Source organism: Pongo pygmaeus, chromosome 22 (genome assembly GCF_028885625.2).
Source record: "Pongo pygmaeus isolate AG05252 chromosome 22, NHGRI_mPonPyg2-v2.0_pri, whole genome shotgun sequence".
Lineage (NCBI taxonomy): Eukaryota > Metazoa > Chordata > Mammalia > Primates > Hominidae > Pongo > Pongo pygmaeus.
In genome coordinates, this window is record NC_072395.2 from 58,122,115 (window position 1) to 58,143,977 (window position 21,863).

General features: G+C 42.0%; 1 protein-coding gene across 24 annotated transcripts in view; it reads left to right on the forward strand.

Annotated features, from left to right (window-relative positions):
- Window positions 1–21,863, forward strand: part of ADARB1 (adenosine deaminase RNA specific B1) — a 154,929-nt gene that overhangs the window by 90,027 nt on the left and 43,039 nt on the right. For 17 of the 24 annotated variants that reach the window (XR_010125271.1, XR_010125269.1, XR_010125270.1 and 14 more), the window contains 7 exons: window positions 6,775–6,849; window positions 10,902–11,836; window positions 15,516–15,630; window positions 17,774–17,942; window positions 18,551–18,699; window positions 19,667–19,786; window positions 20,113–20,281. Coding sequence is in view for 21 of the 24 variants with exons in the window: in XM_063659773.1 (XP_063515843.1) it covers window positions 6,775–6,849; window positions 10,902–11,836; window positions 15,516–15,630; window positions 17,774–17,942; window positions 18,551–18,699; window positions 19,667–19,786; window positions 20,113–20,281 (1,732 nt within the window). In the remaining 3 variants the exon portion in view is untranslated. The remainder of the gene's footprint in view (window positions 1–6,774; window positions 6,850–10,901; window positions 11,837–15,515; window positions 15,631–17,773; window positions 17,943–18,550; window positions 18,700–19,666; window positions 19,787–20,112; window positions 20,282–21,863) is intronic. The other 7 variants (XM_063659779.1, XM_063659770.1, XM_063659782.1 and 4 more) reach the window with 2 other exon arrangements.

Consider the following 21,863-nt stretch of genomic DNA (forward strand, 5'->3'; position numbering starts at 1 on the left):
ATGTGTTTAGCCCAACTTTGGGAGAAGAGCTGGTGACATGGGGTGTGGGGTGAGAGGGGAGAGAGAACCAGGTAGTCTCCAGATGTCTGGCCTGATGGGTGCAATGAGGCGACAAGATTTACACATGTGCATTGGTACACCTGCTGCCCGGGGTGGCCAGGTGAACAAGGAGTTGGCATTTGTCAAAGCTGAAAACACCTTACTTGAGGCCCCCTGGCGCGCCCAGGCCTCACCAGGCCCACCCCCGCCCAGCCACCCTAGAGCTGCCTTGCTGGCAGCTACTGTCTGTGCTATTGGCATGTGGTTCTCCCATGATGCATCCCTTTTAATGAGGGAAGAACTAGAGCCACAGTTTGATGAAGTTGCTGACTGGACAACTGAGGTGTTAGTGCCCTGTGCAAGGTGCCCTAACTGACACCTCTGCGTGTTTCTTTCTGTCATTTGTCCTTGCTGGAATTTCCTCTTCTGTTTCAGTAGATTCCTATTCTCATCAATATTTCCCACTTAATATGATGAATATTGTACATTATTATTCTTATTTTAATTATCTCCTTTTGCATTGCACTAGAAAAAATGCATTTGCTGAAAATTAGGCACAAATCTTGCTTGCTCTGTGTACAAGAGCTATAAAGATTCACTTAGCAGATTGCAGGGGTGGTTTCCTAGAAGGTAAAATATTTCACTGAAAATATTATCAATTGAATATTTTGGAACACTTTAGTGATATTGTTTGGTTTAGATAATACTGAAAGCAAAATATAAATTATGAGGTGAAGTGTATCTCTAAACATGCATGATTCGCTTGTTGAGTTTCAGATTGTTTTTGTTCAAATGATTTAAGAGGTTTATACTTCAGTTGCTTTTGTTAAATAAGCAAATCATCTTTCAATTTTTTTGCTACAAAGTTAATCTAGTTTTGGAATGCTGCTTGATGTATAGTAAAGAATCAACACGAATACTCTCCACTTTAATAACGTTTCTCTCTTTTTTTTTAGTTTGCAGTTCAAAGCTATTAAATATGGAACCCATAGCAGTCATAAAGAATATGTAAAAGTTTTCTCAAAGCTATCCATTTTTGAGGGGAAAATGGATTTAATCCAGTAATATATATTAGTAATTTTAGTCAAGTTCACCAGTTGTCTTAAACAGTTTTTAATCTATAAACTTTTAGTGGACTCCTAAAGATGGCATTTTTTACCAGCACAATAGAAACTATTCAAGTTCTGATGCATCTTTAATGTAAATAAGTCATGTTTTTAATATTTTATTCCAGGATATGTTTTTTCATTAAGGGAAGGGGAGAAAAAGGGTAGGTATGCTCATTGTCCAAAGTTGTTAAAAACATTATATATATATATATATTGTTTATACTTGTGGTTGCAATGTATCTATAAAATGGTATAAAGAATAATATAACAATCATTTACCTACCCCCAGTATAAAACGTATAACATTGTCAATTTGATCATGTTAGCTGAAATCAAAAGCGAGCTCATGAAGAAATGATCAGGACACGGTGAGGGAACAGCCTTGTTTGATCCAGCTTGATCTTCTTCCATGTTGGCACACAGTGTCCGGTCCTGTTTATTAAAAATAAAAAGCATGTTCCTATGTCCCTGATTTAAAATGCCACCTTTACCAAATATTCTGTGTCTGGATGTGCTGTGTCTGATTCTGGGTTTTTCTTCCATCACATTGACCCTCTTTGTCTGTGAGCCACGCTGTGTTGGTTTAGGCACTGAGGCTCTTTATTTCTAATAGGAAGGACTAAGCCACCTGCTCCTTTGGTTCAGAGTTTTCCTGAGTATTTGAGTCTGTTTATCCTTTTCATGTAAACATTAGAATCAGCTTGTCTAGTTCCATTAAAAAAAAAAGGTGGATTTGTACCTGGAACCAAGTGAAACTGAAGTCTCAGGTCTTCTGCAGTCAAGTTCAGTGTTCTTCCACACTCACCACCTCCTAGCTCTGTCTTACTTCTCACTGCATTAGGAGGCATTCTGAGAAATGAAGAGGTTGTTTTGAATATTGCTATCAAATAAGGCTTTTTTTAAATTGACCATTCTTGGAATTTTGTTCCATAGGGGATATTTGAGAGGGTTTTAATTCTTATTTGTTTGTAGTTCAGGTCATAAGAGGTTCTTTTAAAAAGGGAAGAAAAAATAGCTCTGTGAAATGTGCTAAAGTGCTTGCATGTGCTATTTCGCTTTGTTTTATAACCTTTGGTACAAGAGTTGGCATTCGTCAAAACTGAAAACGTTGGCTTCTGCTCTGCAAGAGATTTGTAGCTCCCATTCTTAATGTGGGCGGTACCTGCAGGTACTCACCTGCCACCACCCTCGGCATGACTATTTTCTACTGTGAGACATTTTCCGTGTCCTTTTAAAAGAATTTTAATATGTAAGGGCAGGAAAACAAGGTGAACTGTATGAATTAGGTGAACTACATGAGCTGGGCTCACTCCTGTGCCTCAGCACTTTTATTGTTGTTGTAAAGTTTGTTTTTCCTGGTCCCAGAAATCTGAGAGAAGTCAGCCTTCTCAGGCAAACCAATTATTGATTAATTATGTATAAGAATTAAATTAGCCTTTTGTGTGTCTTCTGCCTATTATTAATAAACTTTTTATTTTGAAGGCTGGGTGCAGTGACTCATGCCTGTAATCCCAGCACTTTGGAGGTCAAGGCGGGCAGATCATCTGAGGTCAGGAGTTCGAGACCAGCCTGGCCAACATGGTGAAACCCCATCTCTACTAAAAATACAAAAATTAGCCAGGCATGGTGGCACGTCCCTGTAATCCCAGCTACTCAGGAGGCTGATGGCAGGCAGCTTGAACCTGGGAGGTAGAGGTTGCAGTGAGCCGAGATAGCGCCACTGCACTCCAGCCTGGGTGAGCGAGATTCTCAAAAATAAAAATAAAAAAAAACTTTTTATTTTGAGATAATATAGATTCACATGTAGTTGTAAGAAATAATACTTATATGAACATAAGCCTTCATTTCTCTGGGATAAATGCCCAGGAGTACAATTGCTGAGTCATGTGGTAGTTGCATATTTTATTTTTAAGAAACTGCCAAACTACTTTCTAGAGTAGCTATCCCATTTTACATTTCTGCCAGCAGTCTATGAGAGATCCCTTTTCTCCACAGCCTCATTTTCACTTGGGGCTGTCACTATTTTTAAAGCAACACTATGTTTAATAGCCCTTCTCGGAGGCGTGCAGCGGAGTTATCTCACTGTAGTTCTCAGTTGCATTTCCCTAGTGACTCGTGATCCTGAGCATCTTTCCATGAGTTTATTTTCCATCTGTAGATCCTCTTCATGTCCTTTGCCCATTTTCTAATTGGACTATTTGTTTATTTTACTGTTGAGCTTTGAGAATTTCTTATATATTCTATTTGTTGGATATGTATTTTTCAAATATTTTCTCCCAGTCTGTAGCTTGTTTTTTTATCTTTTTAACAGGGATGTTTGCAGAGAAAAAGTTTTTAACTTCCAGTTTATCAGTTGTTTCTTTTGTGGATTGTGCTTTTGGTATGAAGTCTAAAAACTCTTTGCCTAGCCCTAGATCCTGAGGATTTTCTCCTGTGACTTTCTAAAAGTTTTATAGTTTTATGTTTTGCATGTAAGCCCACCATCTATTTTGAGTTAAGTTTTGAATAAGGTAGGAGACCTGAATTGAGCTTCATGTTTTTGGATCTCTAGTTGCCCCAATAAGGCTATGCCTCTTCACGAAATTGCTTTTGCACCTTTGTCCAAAATCAGTTGGACATGCTTGTGTGGTCTATTCGGGGTTCTCTGTGCTATCCTCTTGTGATCTGCTCGTCTGCCCCTTGCCAACACTGTCCTGTACTGATGACTATAGCTTTGTAGTAAATGCTGAGATCAGCTAGACTGATTGCTCCCACTTTATTTTTTTTATGGTGGTTACGTTAAAGTCTTTCTAAGAGAATTCTAACATCTGTGTCATCTCCGTGTTGGCATCTGTTGATTGTCTTTTTTCATTTAGTTTGATATCTTCTGTTTCTCGATGTGACAAGTGATTTTTTATTGGAACCTGATTATATGATATTATGAGACTCTAAATCTTACTGAAACCTTCTGTTTTAGCTGACTTTCTCATACACCACGGTGTCAGAGGAAGCGGGGATGCTGTCTCATTACTGCTGGATGGGGGATAAGTCCAAGTTCCCCACTGGGGCTCCCGGATAGCTCCCTGTTGTGAGAGGGCCTCATCACTGCTCCATCTGGAGCCTTCACTGACAGCACCGGCTAGCATTGTTTCCACCAGGTGGGAAGAGAGCCCAGGTTCCCCACATAGTCTCCCATGACTCTGCACTGTGGTGTGGGAAGGGAAGGGGTTGTTAGAGCCTGGTGGGAATGAAAATTGTGGCTCGTCACTCAGCCTTGTCTGACACCACCCAACAAGGGGACTCTGGGGTTGTCCTTACAGCCTGGCACGGGTGGGGCATGGCTGAGGTTTTTTCTGTTGTGTTTGGCTGGAATAAAGCAATTCTTGTCTAAGAAGTTTTCTGCCTTGCTGGGCTACCTCTTTCCTGGTCCTTTGGCCAGAGAGAACAGCTTTTGTTGCAGCTTTTTGTGTGTTTTGTTTTTGCCAATGCCTGCTGATGTTTCTGGGTTCTGGCTTCTTCAGCTCTATGTTGAGAAAATGAAGCAAAAGGAAAATGCAGGGTCGCTTCTCAGGTCCTGAGGCCCCCCTGGCTTGTCAGCTTTCTCTACATCTCTCAGTCTTTTTATGTGTGTTTTATGTATAACAGCCAGGATTTTTAGTTGTATTTAATGGGAGGAAAAAGGAGAACTTTGTCTTCCCACTGAGGAAGTTCCTTTGCCTATTTAAAGCCAGTTTCAGCCAATAAGAACAGAGCTATTTGGACAGGCTTATTCGTTGTTCCTCCAGTTTATAGTTTGGGCTTCTGAGAAGCGCCTTGGCATCACTTTGCCTGCATAACCTCAGTGCCCTCACCCAAGCCACCTGTTTTCCTGTCTTCATGATATGCTCAGCCAGACCTCTTGTCTGAAGCTCAGTTTAATGAGCATGTCCTCATTTTTTGGCCTGATCCCTCCAGCCAGGAGGCTCCTGGGAGCACCCGCAGCCTACTGAGGGCATCTGCCCTGCCCGCAGGGGTCTTGCCCTCTGTGCCTACATCTCACCTCCCATTCTAGACCTTAACCCAATTACTTTTTATCAGTCCTTCCATAATGGAAATATTAAAACATATACAAATATACAATTGTATCAAGAACTCTGCAAGCCCATCAGCCACATCAGTAATTACCAACCAGGGCCCATTGGTTGGTTTTGTCTACACCTCATCTATGTTTTTCTCACCACACTGAATTATTTTGAAGTAAATCCTAGATATTGTCCTTTCATTTGTAAATACTTCAGTATATGTCACTAAAAGAGAACTGCCATTTCTACACCTAAAATAATTTATCATAATTCCTTAATATAATCAGCTGTTCAGGCAATATTTACATTTAAGCTTCTCAGAATCTGATTTAGGTTCTTGTATCTAGCACAAGTGCTTTGCACATAATAGATTCTCAGAAAATATATCTTGAAATAGTTAATGACTATAAAATAATAATGCTTTTAAAACTATCTGGAAAACTTTCTTGAATAAAGGATTCTAAAGAGAAACTCATTTAACTTTTAGCAACACATTTGCCTGAAATATAGTGAGATTGAAAGTTATTAACAAATGATTTCATGAAAAACTATATATAGATATATATTTTTAGATATATGATATTTGATATAGATATATAAGATATATGCATGTTTTAGTACATTTTAGTCACCATTTTCTAAGAGCAATGAATTTGCCTTTTAGTGATTTATAAGTTTTATTTGTATACAAAGTAACGTGTGATTATAAAATTTGTGAATCTTCTTTTTCCTCAATTGCAATTTGATGATATTCTTTATTATAGAACATGTATTAATACGGTCTGACAAAGTATATCTAAAATATTTCAGAAGAGGAAACTCTTAAATTTGTTAGTAACTAGAAATTGTAATACCTGTTCTTTGAGGATTTCCTGTGGTTTCTCCTGCCAACAAAATAATACTTATATGTAGCTCAGAAATTAGATTGAATTTTAGCAGTCATGTGCACTTTAGTTTTGTCTGCATGAGGAGCTATTCAAGGTGAGAGAGAAGTAGCTAAGTGAGAAGCTGTAGGTGCTGATTCTGCTGTGTGGCTTTAGTTTACAGCTGGAAGCCAAAAGTCTACCCAGAGTAAAGATAGATGGCAAGTATGTGAGCGCCCTTCTGAGGTCTGTCACCATCTGTCATGGCGTGTTGTGTCCTTAGTCCATCCCACAGCAGGCATGTTTCCAGAGTGCAGATGCCAGTGCCTTTGTCCCTAGTTCAGCGCTCTTCATGGCCCTCCATTGCCCGGAATCAAACCCACCCTCCTCAGAGTGGTGTGAGGTCCCTGGGCACTGGCCCTGAACCTCCCTTGCTGGGACCTGGTCCCACCCTCATCATTCCTCCATGTGGGAGAATTCACGCGAGACATCCTTTGCTGTACTAGAATCCACGCGAGAAGTCCTTTGCTGGACTGGAATGTGCCAAGGAGGAGTATTTTATACCAGATGGCAGATCTGACTTCTCTAACAAGACCTAGTTCTTATTTTATGATTTTTTTCCTTTAATTTGTAATAATGTTGTAATTATTTCCTTAGAGTAGACTTACTTCGTATTACTCCAATCATAGGCACACTAAATGCTATTTTCTTACTGTCTTTCAGACAGAAACAGTCTCCGCCAGTCAAGAAACCCTCAAAAGTATTTTGCCATGGATATAGAAGATGAAGAAAACATGAGTAAGATCTAGGCCTATCACGTAGTATCAGATAGCTAATTTTACGTTAACATTTTGGTGTTTTTGCAAATGTATTTCATGAGACCAGTGTGGGGATTGTGTTTTTTCCCATAACATCTTCTAGTGACAGTGGCGTGTTTTTCATTTTTGGTGTGTTCTCTGCAACAGGTGTCAGAATTTGCTGCAGACGTTTTCCCTGCAGCTGTATGTCTAGGTTTTTCCTTCCTCGTTATCGTCGTGGGGCATCACTGTGCCCTGTGGAATGGGCTTCTGGGTATATCTCATGAAGCCCCACTGTTTCATGTGGAGTCCTGTCACGGCGTGCCTCTCAGAATAATGCTCTGAGTATTCATGCATGCAAATCGAAGATAACGTCTAAGATTGATTTAAATACCCAGTCCTTTGCAATAATAGGACAGAAATATTTCCCTTCAAAATGCAGGTTTTCCCTGCATTTTGAAGGAAGGGGATTCACACGTGTCTGTTGATCTAAAGTTTGCAAAGGTGCTAATGAGAGCTGGGACTGGTGTGGCCTCCTCCTTCCGTGCTGTTCTCTCTGGTGCTGGGGGGTGGAAGGCCGCTGGGGTACGTTGGTGTTTCGGTGAAGGTACTTATCTCTTCTAGTTCATCTTCAGTCCCAGAAAACAGGTTTAGATGCTTCCACGGAAGTTGGGAGAGTTTAGTAGAGAAATTACAACAAAGGCATCATTGCTCTAACTAATGTAAATATCCGTATTTACCTTCTTACTTGTCTCAAGGAATAACATGCAGCTGTCAATGATGAGTGACATGTCACTGGGAGTGATTATTGAGCATTAGAACTTAGCACTTTCCCTTTGACTTTACGCACAACTGATGATCTGGGGTCTTGGAGTCGCTCTTGCGTACCATGTAGAACCCAAACCATGACCCAGTGAAGCATTTCTGCATGGTATTGATTTCTGCATGGTATTGATTTCTGCGTGGTATTGCTGCCCCGTGGGTGTGCTGTGGATGCTGTGGAGGGGGCTGGGCCTCTGCTCTATGGACTGTATGCTAAGTGTTGGCTTTGGTTGAAGTCAGCCATCTGGGGTGTGAGGGTGAGACCACCTCCTGCAGTGCTACCCAGGAACCACAGGACCAGTGTGCTCACCTCACTTCCGCTGTTGTGTGCGCAGCCCATGCCTGCTGGTGATTGTTTTTTCAGGTTTTTTTCCTCATCAATCCTGCTCTTGAGATCTTTTAAAAACCCAGCTTTATGTTTTTACTGGGCAGTTCTACTCACTGTTTCCAATTTCGTGACAAGTTTTAAGAGAGAGGTTACGTCCATTTTCCTCATTTGAGAAAATGTGACTTGTGCTTGGCCCATGCAGTAGCCCACCGACGGAGCGTGTGCAGGGGTCCCCAGGGCCTCTGTGTCAGGACTGTGGCCCACAGCCTACAGCTGCAGTCACCTTGCATAGACAGAAGCTTCATGATCGTGTAGGTTCTGGAACTATCCCCAAACTGATCCTGTGATAACTTGACATGATAAAGAATCCTCACGAATAATTTTTCTGTAAAGATAAGCTGATGTTCTAGTGCTAAAACTTGGAAATTCTGGTCCTGTATTTTTTATCATTTTGAAAGCAATGCAAAGCCCTATCATGATCAGTATTTACATTTATGAAATGTAGTAGCATGATACAGAAAGAGAAGGCATCTGTTTAAGAAAAGCTGTGAAAGTGGCTTCTTTCTCTAGTTTTAGTATTTTCTTTTATTATAGTAGCATTTTCAGTGACAATGAGAGTAGTATTTCAGGGTGCTCCTGAACTGAATAAGAATTTAGAATGTATGTAATCTGTGTTACAGAAAGTATATTCTTCTGAAGATTATTTGTCAATCCAATAGTAATTATTTTTATTTCTGAAAGGAAAGTATTTGGTTATTTCAGAGGTTATAAATATTTGGTTAAATGCATGTCCAAATACATTTATAATGATTTGATTTTTGATATTGATAATTGTTTAGCAACAAAGTCAAAATGTAAGCAGTAATCTACTATGTTATGTTCTTGCTCAGTTTATTAATCTCTGAATTCCATCTTGGCTCTACATTTTTTTTAACCTTTTGTTCCCTTTGAGCACCGAAAGGAGTAACCTATTGAGCTTTTGCTGGAGGATGTTATAAATGAAAATTTAGTGTCCATTCCATCAGCTTTGTCAACTGGGAGAAGTGGTGTGTGTGTGAGGATTATTTTGGAGAAATGATGTCTGTAGAGAAAGTTTTAAATCTCTTAGCCTCTGCTACAGTGTGGCATCAGTTTTCCCATGGGTTGTGTCTAAACCACGTTTATGCTCTGCTGTCTTGGCTGAATGATGACAGCCCTGGAATTAGAGATCTTTAACCTCAAAGATTGGCAGCCAAGGGCGAGGACTTGGTCCCTTTAAGCCTTCCCATGGATGAAGTTGATGAATATTTTCACAACTTTTCAGTTTGCTCAACATAATGAGAATTTACCTTTTTACACATGGAGTAGAAATAGACCCTACAGCCACCATATGGGGCACTTGTAAATCGGTTTACAATTTTAGCAATATTTTGGTTACTTAAAAAATATAGATTTTTGAAATCTAGTGGTAGATGTCTTTAACTTTCATTCACATTACAACCTTGCAGGGCCCTGTAGCCCTCACCCCTGGGCTCCATGTGACAGCTGCCTAGCCATGATGGAAAGGAATTATTTCTTCTTCTCCTTTTTAAAAAGCTTGATGAACACTTTATACTCCTCTTTTTAAAATAAAAAATTAGGGCCGGGCACAGTAGCTCATGCCTGTAATCCCAGCACTTTGGGAGGCCAAGGCAGGCGGATCACCTGAGGTCAGGAGTTCCAGACCAGCCTGGCCAATGTGATGAAACCCCATCTCTACTAAAAATACAAAAATTAGCCAGGCATGGTAGCGCACACCTGTAGTCCCAGCTACTCGGGAGGCTGAGGCAGGAGAATCACTTGAACCTGGGAGGTGGAGGTTGCAGTGAGCCGAGATCATGCCACTGCACTCCAGTCTCAAAAATACATACATACATACATACATACATACATACATACATACATACAATTTAAAAATTATGTTTATTTTGCCATGTAATTTTAGAATTCTAAAATTGTCTGTATTAATTCAAAATCTAAAATACCTTTAAAATTTAGGATAAACAAATTATCCTGGAAATTCGTCAAATAATTGTTTTAAAAAAGACAAAATCACCAGAAAGTGTATTTATGAAGTTACGAAGTTGTAGCCTGCCTACAGCTTCAGTTTTGTGTCTTGTTCTTACACACTTTTCCTATCATGGAACGGTATTAAGGATTCAGACTTAATCAGCTCCCATATATAATATTCTCATTTTTAAATATATACTAGAAATAAAACCATACCCTCCTAAACACAACAACTAAAAAGCCATAATACTTTACACAATTACATAAGCAGCTTTTAAAGATTGGTTCATAAACTAAATCAAATAATTGCATTTATTGATTGAATATTTTAAACCTGAAAAACTAATTATCTTGTGAATGCATGTTTTTAAATAGTTTTCTCTTCTGAGAGACACTGCAATTTAAAACCCTTAGATAGCATGAGGGTAAACAACAGTGAAAGGAAAATGCTAAAATAAATATATATTTATCCATATATTGATATTAAATTGTCATTTCATTAGACTTATTAATGTAAGGTCTTTCTGGATTAATTTATCATCCCACATTTTGATAAGGTTGAAAAAGTCTAGATACTTCAGAATATTCTCAGAAGAAAAAAATTATTTAAAGATTTTACTTTTTAAAGCAAAAGCAGTTGGTGACACTAAATAGAAATGGTATTAGTCACTAAGCAAAGTGTCAGATTACTTGTTTAGTTGAGGCTGATAGTTCTTTAACTAAATGTATAACTCTTCATGTATACATCAAGGAATAAAATTTATAAGCACACATCACTTAACCAGTTACAAAGAGAGCTAAAGGAATCTATAAATTTTGCATTTACAAGATCCTGCAACGAAGGCATTGTAAGTTACTCTTTCTGGGCACCACAGGTTCCAGCAGCACTGATGTGAAGGAAAACCGCAATCTGGACAACGTGTCCCCCAAGGATGGCAGCACACCTGGGCCTGGCGAGGGCTCTCAGCTCTCCAATGGGGGTGGTGGTGGCCCCGGCAGAAAGCGGCCCCTGGAGGAGGGCAGCAATGGCCACTCCAAGTACCGCCTGAAGAAAAGGAGGAAAACACCAGGGCCTGTCCTACCCAAGAACGCCTTGATGCAGCTGAATGAGATCAAGCCTGGTTTGCAGTACACGCTCCTGTCCCAGACTGGGCCCGTGCACGCACCTTTGTTTGTCATGTCTGTGGAGGTGAATGGCCAGGTTTTTGAGGGCTCTGGTCCCACAAAGAAAAAAGCAAAACTCCATGCTGCTGAGAAGGCCTTGAGGTCTTTCGTTCAGTTTCCTAATGCCTCTGAGGCCCACCTGGCCATGGGGAGGACCCTGTCTGTCAACACGGACTTCACATCTGACCAGGCCGACTTCCCTGACACGCTCTTCAATGGTTTTGAAACTCCTGACAAGGCGGAGCCTCCCTTTTACGTGGGCTCCAACGGGGATGACTCCTTCAGTTCCAGCGGGGACCTCAGCTTGACTGCTTCCCCGGTGCCTGCCAGCCTAGCCCAGCCTCCTCTCCCTGTCTTACCACCATTCCCACCCCCGAGTGGGAAGAATCCCGTGATGATCTTGAACGAACTGCGCCCAGGACTCAAGTATGACTTCCTCTCCGAGAGCGGGGAGAGCCATGCCAAGAGCTTCGTCATGTCTGTGGTCGTGGATGGTCAGTTCTTTGAAGGCTCGGGGAGAAACAAGAAGCTTGCCAAGGCCCGGGCTGCCCAGTCTGCCCTGGCCACCATTTTTAACTTGCACTTGGATCAGACGCCATCTCGCCAGCCTATTCCCAGTGAGGGTCTTCAGCTGCATTTACCACAGGTGAGGAGCTATGCTGCTGCTTTAAAACACGGGGTCATTGCTCTTGGTAATGCTTCTAGACAGCATTTTAGTTTCAGGATTACTATTGACTTTCCACCTTGACATCACTCTGTCCCCACCAGGAGGAGTTACTGGTAAGTCTGGCTGCTTGATTTCCATGGCCATGTGGCCACTGAGAAGCCAACTACATCCTAGTGCATGCTGGGTCTGTCACAATACAAGGCAGGGACACCTGAGACCCCGTCCACCAGAGCAGTGTTTATAGCACTATCCATAACTCCCTTCCTGTTAGGCAACCCCCCCATGACCCTCATCCCACAGCAAGCCTTTAGCAGGAGAGAGGGAAGAAGAGCCCAGTCTTTGAAACCTTACCCCCAGTTCAGCACCATTTTCCTTCAAAGGTCTCATCCAAGAATCTCACATTCAAGATAAGTGACACCAGCCCGTCAACAGCTGAAAACCCAAGTCTGGGTCAGGATGGCAGCCTCTGGGCTCCCACATGACTGGCTGGTGGCTGTTCGCTGTTCCCAAGCTGAGGAGCCCATCAAAGCAGAGAATGAGCCAGCACAGCAGTGAGCACGTATCAGAGCACAGGGAGGGAGGGGCCTCCAACAACTGTTCTAGGGCCTGCCAGTTGCCTGGGAGTCTCTACTTTGAATTTCCTACATGGGCTCTATGAGGACTTCCCCCCGTCCCCAGGCTGGAGGTGGACAGCCACTCTTCCATTTGACCTTCCATTTGACCTCCCCAGCCCAGTGAAATCAGGATGAAGGAAGGGGAAGTTCCAGGGTGGGCTTAGATTGGCTTACATGAAAGAGAAAAAGTAAAGGAGAAAATCACCTTTAGTTCTCATCTCTAAATCCTAAAACTCTCTGATTATGTATTCCTTCTTTTCTTAGGAATCCAGAGTTCTTCTGGTCTATTGCAAAAATTATTTTTTTGACCCTCTATTCATTTATTCCTTTGTATCAGAGTCTTCTTCACTTTGAAGATAACATGTGTACTACCCTTGACCACAAGACTTGAAGGTGGCTTGTGTCCCCTGGAAGAGTCCAAGTGTCTTATAGTTTCTTTTTTGCTGTTGGCTACAATTAGAATAACCTCTGTGCAGTTGTAGTCTGAGATGACCAGGAGTTCTGTTTTAAAGGAAGGAAATGTATTTTATTTTGCCTAAAGGAATCAAATACAACATCAGTATGAAATAATATATTCAAGGTATTTCACTGACTTTTTTAACGAACCAAATACTGGCTTCCCTTATTAACCTCTCGTCAACATTGTTTATAAGGATTATTAGTCCATTTGTACTTTAACAAATCAGTGCTGCTAGATCCCATGTGATTTTTTATTTTCAGGGTTACTCTTTGCTAAAATATTAAAGCCTGAGTTCAAAATATTGTCTGATGTGACTTGTCTTCCGTTAATATTGACAGAGTGGCATATAAGACCATTGAAATGACATCAGATGCCGTGGATCCCAGATGTCTGAACCTTTAGTGTGTAGGCTGGGAGCACCTTAGGCAGACGCAGATAGAAGCACCAGTATAGATGTCACCCCTGCCTCCCTGGCCTGGCTGTGTGCCTGCAGTGACTTCTGTGTGGAACATGACCAGAGCCCCTGGCTTGGGAAGGCTGGAGGGACATCTGCTGGTCTCCAGCCTGGGGAGGGGTGCAGGTGGGCAGGGCTGTCTCAGCCACCTGATGCCACATTCCTCTGGGCTCTGTAGGTGCTGAACACCAGGCTCTGGGCCTCATGTCCAGAACCACTAGGGCATGAGGGGATGGAGCTGCACTTCTAGTCTCTGCCGGAGTGGACCCTGCCACCTTGTGTCTTTGGAGCCCCCAGGATAGCCCCGGAATGTGACATGTGTTCCTTGTAGGACCCGGGTGGCCCTCCCAGAACCAGTCCTTAGGGCTTTGTTCCTGGGCTCTATTGTCTTTCAACAGGAAATTTCCAAATGTGCATTCTAGGGTGGGTGGAAAACCCTCACTCTTTTTCTAGAGTAATCCTTGAAGGACGTAGGTCAGACATCCCTGCGTGTCATTGCAGGTAAATGGTGCTGCCTGGGACTGTGCGGCATGGGTTTAACTCTTAAGAGAATTTTTTTTTTTGTTCTTATATCTGTCTCCCAAATTAAGAGGGAAGTCCTTCATTAACCATACAGGTTAATGAGACCAGTAATCCCCTCAAGGGGGGCTGAGCCCTGGCCATGTGCCTCAGATGTCTGCGTTAACAAGCATCAGCCCCAGCACCAGACCTTCAGAGTGAGGCTCTCGGAACTCACTCTGAAGTTAAATTTCTTCGCCTCTCTTTGAAAGTTTGGAGATTCGCCTAATCTTATATGAAATGGAAACTTTTATTTCCTCTGGCTTATCCCTAATCTTCTTGTGACTTTTTCTTCTCTGTAAACTGGAATGAATCGCCCTTTCCCTCTGGCACCCTGGCCAATTCGAATGCGTCGCCCCTTCCCTCTGGCAGCCTGGCCACGTCCTGTGTTTCTGTCACAGCCTCAGTTCCTCGCGTCCGCTCACCCCTGCATTGCAGATGCCACTGCCTGCGGGTACATGGATCCCTGCTATCAAAGCCTGTGTCCATTCTCCACGTGACTTGTCTTGAACACTGTCCTCTGGGGCTCACTGATATTTGCTGGTGCAATGATAAGAGAAAAACATCCTGACAACTATCTTTTCTATTCATTTCAGAAATATTTTATTAAGGACCAAGCTGGGGATGCTGGGTTTTCCTAGTAGTCATTTGATTTTCCAGACAAGTGTGAAATTGGTGGTACATGAGTTGAAACTGGCTCTTAACACCCACCTCCCAGCAGATATCATTTCCCAAAATGCCATGGGCTCATTATTTCCAAGATAAATCATAAGCCATAAGACCATGTCCAAAATCCAACAAATACATCTGTTCTCAGAAGCACTTTAATACAGGTGTCTGTCTGACCTGAGCATATACCTGTGCAGGTGTTCTGAACGTCTAAGCGCTTTCCCTCCCCGTGCTGTTCTTTGGTACATGATTCTATCGTACCGTCTGGGCAAGTGAGCGGAGTCAGAGCGCATTTGTGTGGAGAGGCTGGAATGACTGAGAAGCTTTTCGGTGGCACCTTTGAGGAAGGTGCTGTGCACAGCTTGTGGCTTCTTTCACTGGATCGCATCTCCAAGCTGCCCCTTTCTCTTGCCTGTGATTTTGCACATCATCCTGGGCTGTGCTCCCAGCTGTGTGTGGCCCTGGAGGTGACTGAGCCACACCGTGTGTGCATGTGAGAGAGGGCAAGGGGGGTGGGAGGGCCATACTAGGTGGGCATAGGCATGGGCAGGTGTCCCTGAGCAGGCAGTTTTGCCTGTTTGCCTCGGTTTCCTCCTGAGGGCCAGGCTGGCCTGCGGTGAGGATTGGAGGGATGCTCGTGTGTGGTGCCCACACTCCACACTGGCCCCACGCGGGTAGCGAAGGACCCAGCCAGAGCCTGGCAGGATCCTGGGGTGTCTATTTCCAAGGAATGTTCTGGAAGAAACATACACACATACTTGTTTGCCATATTTACCTGTGTGGTTTTCCAGATGAGAAGCAGCCTGTGTCACTCCATAAGGGAGAGTGCGTGCAGCATTCAGAGAGTGAACCCTGCTCCCAGCTGCACCTGGCCTCTAACCTGCATCTGTGCTTCCCACACAGGTTTTAGCTGACGCTGTCTCACGCCTGGTCCTGGGTAAGTTCGGCGACCTCACCGACAACTTCTCCTCCCCTCACGCTCGCAGAAAAGTGCTGGCTGGAGTCGTCATGACAACAGGTAACCATCTTGGTGTTGTATGTAACCCTGCCTGTTTTCATGTCTGACAAATGTGAAATGTTCTCAATCAACAAAAACCACTGTGCCACACCGACGGGAGATGGTTACTTCTTTTTTTCTTCAAAATGTCTGCCATATGCAAGTTTAGGAACTGCACTTACAAGCTTTTTTCCCAAAATGTTCATCTTTTTAACCTAAGTTTGTTTTATCTGGAGAAAGCATACTATATTAATATTTGATTCCTGTCATCTTCGTCCTGTGAATGGCCTCAATCTGCTCTGGAAGATGGCAAGGGGCTTACTAATTCTTGCTTTATTTGAAAGTAGGGCCTATCTGTTGTATCAGTTAATGTTAACGATGCCAGATAAGTTTCTGTGTGACTTCTTTTGAGGAGGGAGAAAGCTCTAGCAAGAGTAGAAAATCTGTGGGGAAAAAAAGCACAATTTAGAATGATAGAAGAAACCCTATTAAATCAGTCTAGAAGTTCCCAGTAGCAAAAGGAACCCCCGAGTCCTCTTCCCACATCCCGGGAGTGAGAACACGCAGCAGCATCTCTCTGTGGGTAGCTCCTGGGAAAGGAAGCCACATCCTTGGCCAGTGCCTGGCTCCCCAGGGTGGAGCGAGACTCAGGGAGAGGACCCCTGTCATGTGGGGCCGTCTCTGTGCCCAGCATCTGCTCAGCCCAGCCTGGACTGCCAGATGCAGGAAGCAGGCCCTAGAGGTCAGGGAGGAAGCTGGGGACAGTTTCTCTGTCTACATCCACCAGCCCAGGAGAAACCCCCGGTTCTCAGTATGTGACTTTCTTGTCCTTTCCCCCTGAGGGGTCACCTCTATCAGACTTTGCAGCCCTCTTCACTGACCCACCTCTTGCTGCCTAGGAAACCTGGCTGCTCTGCTCATGACCATTGTTTCCTTGCCATGCCATGTCCAGGGAGGAGGAAGTACCCGAACAGCAGCTTCTATTCTAATGTTTTGTACCTGTATCTTCTCCCCTTTTTACCTCTCTCTTTACTGCTATCTTTTACATTAATCAAAGGTGAACACCACAACAACTGAATAGAGTAGTTCCCTAGGTAAGACTCCCTGCCTCTTCCAGCAGTGTGGGTGAGTGAGCTGGTCATGTTCTTTCATCGTTTTGTTGTTGTTGTTTTGTTGTTGTTGTTGTTTTTTTTAACCACCTTAGAAGAGGCCAATCACCTTCTGGGAACATTTTACATCTTAGTGTGTATTTCACCTGAGACCACTTGCTCAGAGCCATAGTTTACATCTGAAGCCAGGACGCTGGAGCACTTGGCACTCCAGACAGCTGGTTCAGGGGGCTCCCACTGGTTGAGTGGCCTTGGGCAGGTTACAAGGCCTCTGTGCCTCAGTTCCCTCATCTAGACAGTGGAGACATTAGTAGCAAGAGCCTCAGAGGACATCGTGGGAATGCAGTGAAGACAATTTACCTAACAGACCTGGTGCATACCTGCCACATGGTGTGCACACCATTGGTTCAGCTGTAGTGGATGCGAGTTTCCCAGCAGGTAACTTCCAGGGTCCCGGCATCACACTTCTGGTCAGTGGTTTATCTCACAAAGTTGAGACGGAGTGATCTGTCTGTGGGAGTTCACTACTGCTTGTGACCACTCCCAGTGTGGTTACATGGTGACAGTTTACTAATGAAAACATCACAAGTTAATTCTGTTTTCCTTCTTATTCCTCTGGGTGCCATTAACCCCTCCTTCCTAATCTCTTTAGTGCTTTGATATTTGATGTCAAGATTAATTACCAGACCAGTTAGTCCACCTTTCTATAGTGTTGCCCAGCTGTGTTCTAGTTGTGGGTATTCAAGAAAAGATGCTATTGCATACAAGAGGAAATGACTTCCTTGAATTTAGTGTCTGGACACTAAGCAGTGACGATGGTTGGCTTTCCAGAAATGTCACAAAGTGAGTCCTCAATAGGAGGTTGTTTGCATGTATGCATTTGCCCACTTAAAAAATAGATGGTAAGAATATGCATGAAGATGAGCTTGAAAAGTCTGTTGGCCCCTGAAAAGTTAAGTCACTGAGAATAAGAATCAGACTTCAGGAGCACAGTTAGGCAAACATTACTGTGAATTACAGAAAATAGTGTCTCTTTTTTTTTTTTTTTTTTTCAGGCACAGATGTTAAAGATGCCAAGGTGATAAGTGTTTCTACAGGAACAAAATGTATTAATGGTGAATACATGAGTGATCGTGGCCTTGCATTAAATGACTGCCATGCAGAAATAATATCTCGGAGATCCTTGCTCAGATTTCTTTATACACAACTTGAGCTTTACTTAAAGTAAGTTTAGTAAACAAATAAGGACAGGAAGCTATTTTTTAAAAATATTCTTCTATTAGAAAACATTGCAAAACCTTTCATTGTTTCTGTAATCATGGAAAATCTCTCAAAATCATAACTTTAATTAGTAACAATAAGGCTGGATCCCATTCTCCCACAACGCTCAACACACATATGCACACATACATACAATAACATAACATGGTCATAAATTTCAAGTCTGTGTTTAAGACCATGTGATTTTGTTGTATGCTGTATAAACAGAAGTTCGCAAACTGCCAGGTAAAGATGGTAATTTTTGTTCTAGTCACCGTTTCTAGAAAGAGCTAGTCATGTATCCAAACTCCTTTTCTTTACAAAGCCATTTTTTGTATGTGGTATTTCTGTTCTGAAGTCATAAATTGGAAGGAGGAAAGATTACTCACATTCTGATGACATATCCATTATTGAGTGACAAGAACTGTATTAATTACCCTAAACATATAAAATAAATATTCCGGTTCAAACTTATCTTTCCCCTGTGGAAAATACTAGCCTCTGAAAATGATAGACTAAAATTTAACTATATACAGCTTTAAATGTTACTTTTGCAACTTTTTTCCTTTCAGTAACAAAGATGATCAAAAAAGATCCATCTTTCAGAAATCAGAGCGAGGGGGGTTTAGGCTGAAGGAGAATGTCCAGTTTCATCTGTACATCAGTACCTCTCCCTGTGGAGATGCCAGAATCTTCTCACCACATGAGCCAATCCTGGAAGGTATGAGACGAGATTCTTCAACAAGCCAGTTTCTCAAGAAAATGTTAACAGATTAAAAACTAACCTATGTTAATATCCCTTTTCCTTTTTTTCTTTTTATTTTTAGACTTGGATGTGGATCTGATAAGAGTCTCTATAAAAGCATGGATTTTTTTCTTTCCAATTAATAACTTAATTAGAAAACTTTAATGAATGAAAAATGCTGATTGTAATTAACCAAGTAATTAGAATGGAGCAAGAATATTGGATTAAAATTGTATCAGTATTTAAATTTGGGTAATAAATATCTCTAAATCAGAGGTGTATGTGATCCTCCATATTTCTGAGGAATTCTAATTTGCTAAATGTGTAATTAAAGTATTTATTTGCCTGATATTTCAGAAGCAGATAAACACTAATGAAAAGTGAAACCACTATTGTGATCATATTTTTTTCCATCCTTCTTTACATTTGAGGTTAGCACTTTTGTTTTTTAGTGTTTTGTATCTACATCCCTTCTCCCAAGCTCTTAGGCATTGTTTATTCCAAATAGAACGTTTTATTACATTACTTTCCTTGTTTATAAAAGCAACAGGCGTACTCACTGTGGAAAATTGCTAACTATTTTTAAAATATAAGAACATTAAAATCACCCATATTCCTGTAACCCAGAAATATTTACTATGGATGTTTTACCATACTTTCCATGGGTTTATTTCTGCATCTGTCTAGATTTATTTTGGAAATTTTTAAAATATAGAGGTAAATAACATGGCAAACACCCAAGTATCCATCACCCAGAATTAGCAAATGTTAGCATTTTGTCCTATTTGCTTCAGTGCATTTTTAATGATAGAAATAAATCATTTCAGTTAAAGTGAAAACCCCATTTCCCCAACTCCCTTGGAGACGACTTTTGTGAATTTTGTTTGTGTTATGTCCTTCCTAGTCAATTTCATATAATTTTTTTTTTTTTTTTTTGAGACAGGGTCTCGCTCTTACACCCAGGCTGGAGTGCAGTGGTGCAATCATGGCTCACTGCAGCCTCGACCTCCTGGGCTCTTAAGCGATCCTTCCACCTCAACCTTCCAAGGAGCTGGGACTACAGGCATGTACCACTATACCTGGCTAATTTTTATATTTTTTATAGAGATGGGGTTTCACCGTGTTGCCCAGGCTGGTCTTAAACTCCTGGGCTCAAGCGATCCACCTGCCTCAGCCTCCCAAAGTGCTGAGATTACAGGTGTGAGCCACATAACCAGCCTCAGCTTCACATACTTATTTTGTATGTGTATTTTGTATGTATGGCATAAACATATGCATTTATATGCACGGACTATATTTTAAATTTATAAGCTATCGTTAGATGTGCTTTTCAATAAATCAAACAGATGATTTACTACCTGTGGGGTTTTAACTCTTTTTCTCTCTTAGAACCAGCAGATAGACACCCAAATCGTAAAGCAAGAGGACAGCTACGGACCAAAATAGAGTCTGGTGAGGGGACGATTCCAGTGCGCTCCAATGCGAGCATCCAAACGTGGGACGGGGTGCTGCAAGGGGAGCGGCTGCTCACCATGTCCTGCAGTGACAAGATTGCACGGTAAGGGGCGGGGGCTCCCTGTGGCCACCTCCCTGCACACAGGATTCATCCATACTGTTTGCCAACCTCCCTTTTCCACAACCATTTGGATTTTGGCCCCATTTCCCACTCAAGTGTTCCACAGTATTCTTTGAAGGACTGAGGTTCTAAACAGGTGCTGCTGGGACCCCCGTGAGGGGCAGCAGCAGGACCTAGACACAGGAGGCTCCACACTTCTCACATTCCTATCCAAGCATCTCAGAGTTTACCACTTATTTTTAACGTGGGCTTCTGGGTTAAACTGATGTTTTTAATGGGCTACAGGCCATGACATCTTAAAACTATTGGCTTCTCCTCATTAGTAGTAGATGCAACTTCAGTGGTCACATTCATCATTCAGTTAACATTTTAGGTAGTTGATATTTGCATTTTAAAAGTAATGCAAGCCGTGTCACAGGCATTGTGTTCTAAGCACAGAGAGCATCCCCAGCCATTCTGTGCCTGGGTGTGGGTTAGGCTTAGAGGAGGGCTCTGCAAGCACACTTCTGTAGTCAGCAGGCACCTGGGAGATATTCATCTTTCAGAGGCCTGTATCCAGAGCAGATTATAGAAAACCCATTTCTTCAGATGGTATCAGTTCCAGTAGTTCTTTGTTTTCATTTTTAAACTAATATTTATTTGGAAAAAAAAAAGTAACATAAGCGGATGGTAAAAAGCATACAATGAGAAAGTTTAAAACCTCCCTCTTCAGAGCCCTACTGTGGCACCCATAGTGAGTGGGTTTTGACTGTCCATCCAGAAGCTGTCAAAATTGATGCATACGTATGTGCACACGCAAATCTTTTCATTGTTTGTGTGCCCTTTGTGTTGATTTCATTCAGTGGGTCTTGTCAGGCAACCTCAAGTACAGGGAGCTGGACTAATCACACATTTTGGGCCATTGCCCACAGCCCAGGTGACCACTGTGATGTGTTTACTTATTATTTGTCCTTCCAGTCCACCTCCACACGTGCATATGTCAACTTTGTGTGTGTGTGGTGGGGGGGAGGGGGGTGTACTCTTGAAAAATACACAATAGAATTATTTGGAGTGTTTGTTGCTAATTTACAGAAATGATACTATGCTATAAATCCTATCTGATTCTTACGTTTTCATTCAACCTATATTTTTGGAGCTATTTCTGTTGCTCTAACCAACAGCCAGTTCACTACTGACTTTTGCAAATCTTCTTTCATAGTCATGGGCCATTTCCTTCATGATGGGATACCCAGATTTCTTCTAACTCCCTTATACATGTAGTCCTGAATATCCTTCAACTTATGCAAACTCCATCACGATATTATAGACTTTGCTAAAGTTTCTTGGGGCATATATTCATGAGTTATGCACATATATAACTTCACAGAATAATATCAGATTGCATCCCAGGGCAGTCACACTAGTTGACACTTACACCAATAGTGCATTAAATTAGCTTCTCCCACATTCTGTAAACTGATATCTTCATAGTTTCAATTTTTATTTCTCTTTATCACTAGGAATGTTGAGCATCTCTTCAATTACGTATTAACTGTTCACCTTACACCTTCTTTGAGTTGTCTGT